Source organism: Solanum verrucosum, unplaced genomic scaffold (genome assembly GCF_900185275.1).
Source record: "Solanum verrucosum unplaced genomic scaffold, falcon-dt-bn FXZP01000060.1, whole genome shotgun sequence".
Classification (NCBI taxonomy): Eukaryota; Viridiplantae; Streptophyta; class Magnoliopsida; order Solanales; family Solanaceae; genus Solanum; species Solanum verrucosum.
This window is the reverse complement of record NW_026020129.1, coordinates 10132867-10143003: the sequence shown is the minus strand read 5'-3', so window position 1 is coordinate 10143003 and position 10137 is coordinate 10132867. Positions and strand designations below refer to the sequence as shown.

The window sequence follows — 10137 nt, the reverse complement described above, 5'->3', positions numbered from 1 at the left end:
GAGAATCTCAACTCATGCATTAATTTACTAAAATAACCTCTTTGTTCTCCCCCACTTCTTCTATAAGATACATCGCGAATTTTATATTATCATTATACATAAGTTAAATTAGACGAACATCGATCTATGTCAAAAAACAAAAGGCATCAGTCAACAGTATACATGATTCAGTTATGTTTTTGGAAATTTGTTTTTGCAGCTGGAGTTATTTGTACCATGTACATAAATAGTAGTACTCTATTATTTTTAGCCCTAGCTATTTTTTTTCTAGGTTTTATCTTTTTTAGTATAGTTTAGTGTGGTCCAATGGACCATCCTATATTGCCCTATGATATAATTTTGGTCTTGGTAAATGATTTACCTTTGGTTGACTCTCTGTTGGTAATAATTAATGAAGTATTTATTTTTAAAAAAATATATAGTAGTAGTACTGTATGCAGTAATGATTGTAGCTTCTGACTTCTGACCCTATCTACATCTTATTAATTCTCATGAGAGACCTTAATTACGATTAATTTCATTAATCATGTTATGAAATGTAAATAATGATATGAAGTTTTTTATTACATTTCCTAATGATGAGACTTTTAGTTTTAGATAGTTGAAAGTGTTGCAATTAGTAATTTGATAGTTCTACTCACTTTTTCTTTGAATTACTTTGTTCTGTATTGTAGATCCTAATAGAGTATCATGACGAAAGGTTTAAGTAATGCTTATCGATATTTTTTTTCCACTCGATATTTAATATTCCTATCAGAATTCGATTAATTTGGATTTTGCATTAAAATGTTCATTTTTTGGGATGGCGTTTTCAACAAAAAAAAATTATATCCAAAACTCAAATATAATACTTCAAATCAAGAGTGAAGGATGTTAATCATCCCATCACAACTTTTATCGATTCTTTTTGAGTTTTTCACAGGTTGTTTGACACATTTACTATCTACAGAGGCAAAAATATTCTTCTCTGATTAACCATTTAGACTAATAGCACTCCTTTTTATGTAATTTTCAAGTAGATTTACTTTCAAAAACTTGAATTTATGTTCGAATTTACATTAAGAATTAAATATATTGACTCTCATATTCCGAACCATACTAGACAAAGTGAAACGGAGACATTACTACATTTAGGAGTCGTTTGGTACGTAAGAAAATAATATCGATATAAAATTTGATATCATACTATACTATATTTTGTTGCATTTCATTTCCCATGTAAAAAAAAATATACATGTATAACTTATGGGGTAGTAAATATACTGAATATTTAGAAATAATTTTTTCAGAGGTGTAGTAACTAGTAAGCTATCTTTTTTAGAATTAAAAATTGTAAGCTTAAAAATATTATATCCACCTGTAATTGTCATCATATATGGAAGTCTTAATAAAGCATTTATTTCTATTTGATATCTATATTAGACTTCGATTAAAGTGAATTTGTAATCTAAGATCCGATAAAATTAAAAACACGCCCTATTAGAATTTTCAAAATTTAATCTGCTAAAAAATAAAGATATTCTATTCATTCTATCGTAATCCTTCCGACCAAACAATTGCAGCTAAGAAAGGGAACTTTAAAAGCTAGGTGACACAGAATTATAAGTCACAAAAATCCCATCATATTAAGTCAACCAACCAATTCCTACGTTACAATTTAAAGTACCACAAGTTGTATATATGATTCATATTAAATCTTGAAAAATGTCACTTTCGTATATCACTCCTACCACAATATTTTTTTTTGTTTTTCCTACCAACCCTTTGGCTTATCATTAATATATAATAATAAATAATAATAATAATTAAATAAACACTAGATTTCAAAAACTTAGATTAATTAAAAATATCCAATCCCATGGTTGGTTCGAAATTATAAATTAATTGGTACGTTTTTTCTTTACTTGTATGTCTTATTATTTGACTCAATCTTTTCAATTAGTTAATGTTCACGTCAATCATGAGTTTGTCTTCATTTAATTTAGAGATCGACTAAATTTAAATTTACACATAGCAAAATTCAATTCTGACCGCAACAGAATAGCATTTTCTTCTTATCCAACGATTCGAACTCGAGATCTTTGATTAAAGATGAAGGAATTCCAATCATTTATCGCAATCAATATTGATCAATTGTGAGTTGATAATGATATAAAAAATGTTTTATAAAAGTATATAACATTTGCCTACGTTATTCCCTACCGTTCCTTTTTTTAATGATTTTTATCGTACATTAGGAAAGATCCATAAATATTTCCATGTTTCCCTCTTCATTAGCAAAATCTTGATTAACCCTAATATTGTTTTTATAAACTTAGGGTTGCAATCAATTAATCCATCTATTTTAGCTGATGAAAAGAAAAAAGGTTTCATTTTGTTTCTCTAGCTATCTTTTTCTTGATTTACTTTTCTCAAACTTATATATTACCGACAACATATCAATATATTTTAACCTGTTATAATAAGTAACATATCTTTTTCATTAGGTTAAACATCACGCAATTTATAGACCAGGGGTGAAACTAGGGCACACAAGGGACCCTTTCACCAAAAGATTATACTATATATACAAGGTCGTCAATAATTATTTATGTGTAATAGATGTAAATCCCATTGAATTCTTCTTGTTTTACTTCCTTATTTAACGATTAAGCAAATGATTAACGTATATTATATATTTAAACATTACAGAGCATTTTTACGCATAAAATAATTAAACTAGTATTAGATTTACAAATATATTAAAATCAATGGATCGATCATTTTTTTTATTAGTAAAAGGGGTAAAATCCTTTTTAAATTCTATAAACTAATAATATTGACAATTTGGCACAAGTGTGCTTCCTAATAAAACATATAAAGGCGGCCCACGTAGGAAGGTTTTAATGTACATATAAAAAGTGACATGGACATAGTCGAATAAACTTGTTTTTTTATTTAATTTTTATTTTGTTTGATGCTTGTTATAACCAATGTTTATTTCTTCGTTACACGATAACAACTTTATATTTTTTGTTATTGAAATGGACTGTCAATATTCTGTTTGATGCTTTCATACACTAATAAAATCACATTAACCTAATTTTAGTAATCGATTAATATTATAATTCAAAACAGGTAAATCAATGATCCTGAAAAAATGATGTTTTTTTAAAAGTTGAAGTGCGTAGACTCAAAAAGAAGGAAGAGGGGTTGAAAGTTACTTGACTTTATTACTTAGCACTCATCACCGCTATAATTGGGGTTGCATCAATATATGGATGAGCCTTTTTTCTCAAATGAAAATAGCATAAGTGAACTAAACTTTTAATAGATAATATAGATGAGCCTTTTTGTCAAAGTTCGATGGCATATTTAAGCCTTTTCCTTTCATAATATATATGTTTTGGGCGAGCTCGAGATTACATGATCAGGACTTTAGCGTACGATTTAGGTTACATTGTTTCTCTCTCGACTTTGGATTTTAACATTCATGAAGTTTGTCTATATATATAAATGATCCTAGACTTATATTTAGAGTTTTTCTGGGGTTGGTAACGTGAAATAAAGTCACCTAACGCAATGCGCAAAACTTAATAGATTTAGCACATATTATACATTTATTTTTTAAAAAATGTTTATTTAATATTTACAAGTTATAAATCTAGACTCAACAACTTAATTATTAAAATTTAAAATTTAATTTATCACCTAATTTGTGCATGATAATAGTACTTACAAACACGTGGAGACACAAAGGAAGCAAGAAACAAAGTCCTTTTCTTTAAAATTATGTAAATGAAAGTGAAATAATATGATTTTGATATCTCAAAACAAGTTGGAACTTCAAAGTGATCATATTATTATTGTATCTTTACTATATAGTACAATGTAATTGTCATACAGTTATTTATAGACAGCAATATCCCCATGCAAGTGGGATATTTAACACTTTCACTATATTTATTTTTTGTTTTGTTTCTTTAAAGATACTTTTTTTTCTCCATCAAGAAAGCAAAATATTTGAAGGTGATGTTCATATTCTCTTTAATCTTATCTACTTTTTTATTATTTATTTTTTCAATTTAATTTGGGGTGACCACTAAGAAAAGCAAGAAAATGACATTTGTTTTGTGTTCAATAGCAACATCTTTAAACTTATAATGGTTTCCTACAATAATAAGTTATATAAATTGACAGTGTAATAATGTTTTACCTTCTCATCGTAATTTAATCGGTTACAGAAAGTTTTCATGACTCTATTTCTCAAATTTATTGATAGTTGATGGTTACCCTATCATTGTAGGTCAATATATATATATATATATATATATATATATATGTTACGTAATGATATAAAGAAATGTATACATAGTATACAACTTAAAACTCTTTAAAGAAAAGTTAATGGAACAAAATCAATTTGCTCAAATGCACATATCATCATAAATGGAATATTCATCTTGAATTGACTGTATTATTTTGGCATTAACAACAAAAGGAAATAGTTTCAACTTCCTCATAATTGACTCATTAAATTAGGTTAAAATATTGTTTTTGAATCTCTATAGATTTTGATGTTATAACTACTCTCTTGCCGACTTATTTTGTTTTAGCTAATTATATTCATTAGGAAAAGTAATATATATAAAATATATTTTACTAATTTATTCTATTTATTAGATATTTTTAAAGAATTTAGCACTATTAAAAAATAATTTATTAATATAAAAATATAATTAGAAACAATTATTATTTATTGTTTTAAATTCCTTTCATAAATATTTTTCAATGCTAAACATTTTCTGAAAAATATTTTCCCACCCTATTTAACAATTCTACACATACTTTTTGGGGTGTGGAATGTTTTGGGCCAGGATAGAACTTAAAAAATTGCCTGCCACGTGTCTTTTTTGGGCCCAACTTTAGCAATGATATATGAAAATAAAAATAAAAATTACTCCTTCCGATGTTTGTTTTAATTTGTTTGTCATATTTAGAACCTTAAGAAAATAAAGATGACTTTTAAATCTTAACTATTGTGCCGATATAACAAACCACTCATTCAATTAACCATCGAAATATGACTTCTTCACTCTTCAATAGTTTTTGTATATAACAAAGATTTAATATTAGTTATTTTAACAAAAATATTGTTTTAAATAGACTTTACTGAGCGGCTGAGCCGACGAGAGTCTATTGAAAAAACAATATCTCTTCCTTCACAATGTAGGGGCAACATTACATATACATGACCTTCCCCAGTTTTTTTTTTTTTTTTTCTTATGAGATTACAATGAATAAATTATTATTGTTGTTATATTGGTAGAAAATATCACTTTTAGGTGGTTCAAGAAGTCACAAAAAGAAAAAGAAACATATCACTACGTATTTCTCTATTTTGACATTCATAAGAGTTGAGTTTTTGTCATATGTGCATAATACATGACCACACCTATTTACTACATAATATCACACCATGTTAAAAATCTTGTACTGATTTTCCACAAAAATAGACTAGCTAGAAAACTTCAAATACTTTACTCCCTTTGGCATCACGTAATTAACTCTACTAGAAATCGACGTTCTCTCTAATACAAGCTAGCTTTCATTCAAATCTCTAGACTTTCAAATACATTATTTTCTTGACGTTATCTTTTGATATGACATTGGTAATTCGATTAACCTAGTGCATTAAGCGCGTACAGTTAGTGGCGAAGCCAGGATTTTCAATAAGGGGGTTCAAAATTCGGAGTAAACATACGAATTAGTCTAAGGGGGTTCGACATCTATTATATATATCTAAAAAATAATTTTAACCATGTATATATAGTAATATTTTCCGCCGAAGGGTCATGACATGCTGGCACCGCCCCTGCGTATAGTATACTAAAATAATAGAATTGGTAACAATAACATTAATTAATTGAGTTTAAGTTTTGTGCACTGTCAGTGTAGTAAATTTCTACACCATCATGTAATTTTAATTTCTCCCTAATCTTTTTTAAGAAATATAAAATTAAAATTAACTTTTTTTTCTCTCTCTCCTAGAAATTAAAATCCTGTCTTTATCCCTCTAAAATAGCTGATATTCAGCGGCAGTTACTCCTTCTTATACGCATTTGACCTACTTCCTCTTTATGCTTTTTTTTTCAATCTGCATATCACATTTGACCTACTTCCTCTTTATGTTTTCTTCCGATCTGCATATCTTGATATTCCAATTTTGTTTGTTTATTCGTACTCATGGAGGGTTATGATTTTGTTTTTTATTTTATCATTTTTCACTCTAATTAACTAATGGTTATTTTATTGATTAGTATAAAGAAAGCATTTGCAGGTGAATTTGCAGAATCAAAGTGTCAAATTCAATAACCTATTTTGCTATGTGAGTACAGTAGATCTATGTTAGTGAAACTATTCTCTCTTTATTAATAATTTAATTTTAGAATTATTATGTGATTAATGTGTCTTATTTGCACAATCAATTTACTCTAATAGAATTTCATTGTTTATGAGTAATTCATTCAATCTTCCTATAGATGATGGTGCTCTTCATACCATTTATGTGGGCATAATTTATCAATACCCTGATCTAACAATAGATGGGAAGAGAAAATAGAATTAAGTTACTAATCCTATTTCTCTGTAATGCTTTCAACTTTAAGAGACATAATTTACCTAAATTATTTTTGGACAGATTGATCATATTCTGAATTAATTTTATTGTTATGAATGAGTTACTGATTCTCTTTCTGTAAATTTTCACGTAAGGAGTCTATTGAGTTTTGTTTTTTGGTTGGTTGGTGGCTCATGGAACATGATTTATCGATGCTCATGGAGCATATTTTTTCATCATCCCCGAGTGGCGTCAGAACACCAACAAGCTCCTCGAAAAGCCTTGCAGAAATACTTGCATTTGTGAACCCCTTTAGTTCTCAATATTGGGAATAATTGTGTTCTGTTCCACAGTGAGTTGAGCTCTCATGAACCATACTAATCAGCCAAATGAGCTAAGATCATTCATGTCGTCTGCTTTGACATGACTAGCAGGGATATGAAGATCAATAAAGCTATAGTCGTTCTGCTTCTGTATGCACGCCAAGGTAACCTCTTCTTTCCCATTGTTTCTGAACCAAGTCATCCGAAGATGCTCCTTCTAGCTCCTGCTGAGACATATTTCTATCTTCACAATGATCGATAACGATGCATATACAACTCCTCTTGTCCACCCCAAGCAACATATATACTATATGGGGTAAAAGGAATGGAAAATGCTTCGAAAAGAAAAGAGAGACGCTTTATAGTAAATGTATTTCACAATTTGTACTATTGTATGAAATTTAAGTTTCATTCTATGTATGACAAACTTGTTGGACTTGTTAGAATCTAAATTCTAATATAAGTTCAGATTCATGTATATCATTCTGATACTATTTATCAATAAAAAATTATCGAATAAGTGATTTTAATTATATTTATGATCTTTGACATATATATATCTCAAGTTTTACATCTTTGAAACTAAGCAATGAAGAGGAAACTCATAGACTCATGATGCTATTAACAGCTGGTTGGGGAGGAGGATGAGGTAAAAAGTTCAACCACATCTGGAGCATCATATAAGTTTGCATACCGTAAAGGAACAAGTTTTCTACACCACCAGAAAACTATTTGTATATAATTGTATTATGGCATAGCTAGTTTTTATTAAGGTTTTCGACAACACATGTTATAACATCAGCTATTTTTAGAGTAAAATTTGTTGATTTGTAGAGGAATCTTACATTTTACGCTCATTTTCGAATGATATAAAGTGCATCTATTTTCACACGTAACAAAAAATATAATTGATTTGACCCAAAAATAGAGGACAAACTGCAATACAAGCATATAATTTTATCCCATATACATGTCAAAATAAACAATGAAAGTACTATTCAAAAGTTAAAAAATTTCAAAGAAAACTAATAAACTAAAATCTAAATAACTGCTTCCTCTTATTTCCTATATTCTCAAAGCTCCAAATCCTTCATCTTCTTACTCACTAACTAGGATGGTGTTGCTGGAATGGAGTTGAAGCTGCTTTCATCAACTCCTGAAAGGAAGAGTTATAATTCATCAACACACACTTTAGCATGTACATAATATATAAACGATAGAATAAAAAATGAATAGTTCTTACCGTAAATGATGTGGCATAAGCACAATCAGTGTTCTCAATAAATCCTTGATAATATTCTGGATATCGTTGAAACTGCTGACAAATTAAATGATAAAATTTGAAAGAATTCTGTTAGTTGAAGAAGAAGGTATATGAAAAGTAAGCCAACTGACATAAGCTAGTATACAAAAAATTACCATTGAATGAGCCTCGTTAGATATTGTTGTACCATTCTGCTCGACTTCGACATTATAATTTGAACTGCACATAAAATGTTAGAAGTTATAACAACAATAACTCGCAATAGAAATAATATTTATTGTGTAAAGTGAAATTACCTTGTTTCCTTCCTCTTAAATTTCATACTTTTCGTTTGCCTTTTTTGCTTCTGAGAAGTAACTTTTTTGGTCTTTTGAGTAACTTCCAAAGCACCTTTCATTCTCAAAGATCTTGGACGCCCTTTAGTTGCCGCTACTGGAGGGTCAAGCAGAGTAGTATCTTGACTTTGTTCACATGATATTATTTCACAATATTTTTCACTACCTGGACCACCTGATACAACACAATCTTCCTCTGATTCATAAGGAAGTTCATCAAGTTCTTCACACAATCGCAATAATCTTTGATGTGCAAATTGATAATGTTTTTCAGACTTTGTAGCTCGTTCAGATAGCCCAATAGAATGTATCATAATGTTATTAAACCATAAGGTAGAAGATTTCAAATTTTTTGTTTCATTTGGTGGATCATTAGCTCTTTCTTTGGTTGCATTTCTACTCCATCGATCTAATAAATAATATGTCGGAAGTGAGTGAATTTGCTTCTTTATAAATACCATTAGTACATGTCTACATAGAATTCCCATGAACTCAAATTTGTGGCATGAACAAACAGCTCTTTTCAATGCAAGATCCAAACTAACGATGTATGTCGGCTTTTGTCGTTGAAGTTGATGCACTTTATAGATGTTTCTTCCGTCCTTAACCTCAATCTTTTCAGAGATAAATTTTTGAGATTGAATTAGTTCTTCTTGAAAAATCTGAAATATCTTTCTTGTATATTCCTTCGCCACTTCATCCTCCATAGGATACAAAGTTTTCAAGATAGGCCTTGAATGTTTTGTCTTGTAATCCTTCTCTCTTACTTTATCATATCTAGCGTCAATAGCCTTATCATATTGCACCACAAATATACTCATTGGAGTACTAGAATTCAAATAATCTTTAAAAAATTTGTTCATACTCTCACTTCTTTGACTTGTTGACATGCCTGCACAAAAAGTAGTACGCACATATGCTGGTATCCATTTTTCACGAATTGCATATATTCTCTGCAACCAACTATTTTCTCCTAAATTATACATCTCCATTATTTCTATCCACATTGTTTCAAATTCCTCAGGAGTGGTTGTACCATGAATACACCAACTAAACTTGCTACTAAAATCAACATACTGATGATAAACATGACTTAAATATTCTGGAATCTTCTTTGTTATGTGCCACATACAAATATGGTGTTTAGTGTTAGGAAATACTGTTGCAACTGCATTTGTTATGGCAGAATCTTGATCTGTTATGATTGTATGAGGCGCAACTCCGAACATTGCCTCTTGCCAAGTACGAAGTAACCACTCAAAAGTGTCTTGAGTTTCATCCCAAAGTAGAGCACAACCAAACAAAATAGACTGATAATGATTGTTAACTCCAGTAAATGGAACAAAAGGCATCTTATATTTATTTGTCAGATATGTAGGATCAAAAACAACTACTTTCCCAAAATTCTTATAAGCAATCCTAGATCTAGCATCAACCCAAAAACAATTAGCTAAATGACCATCTACATCCATTTGAATTGCATAAAAGAAACCTGGATTTTCAGATTGACGCCTTTGGAAATATTGTAGCATTAATTGTGCATCTCCTTTTTCAAGATTTTTTTGTCTTCTAGTTTGCAAATAATTCTGGATATCTTGACTTGTTAAATTCAGTCGA

General features: G+C 29.3%; 1 protein-coding gene across 1 annotated transcript; it reads right to left on the bottom strand.

The window, feature by feature from the left end:
- Positions 1-8026: 8026 nt before the first annotated feature.
- LOC125826748 (protein FAR1-RELATED SEQUENCE 5-like) lies at positions 8027-9410 on the bottom strand. Its single transcript, XM_049506086.1, has 4 exons — positions 8482-9410; positions 8341-8404; positions 8165-8239; positions 8027-8077 (listed from the first exon to the last, which is right to left on the bottom strand). The coding sequence occupies exons 1-4, from the start codon at positions 9408-9410 to the stop codon at positions 8027-8029; spliced, it is 1119 nt and encodes a 372-aa protein (XP_049362043.1).
- Positions 9411-10137: the final 727 nt, after the last annotated feature.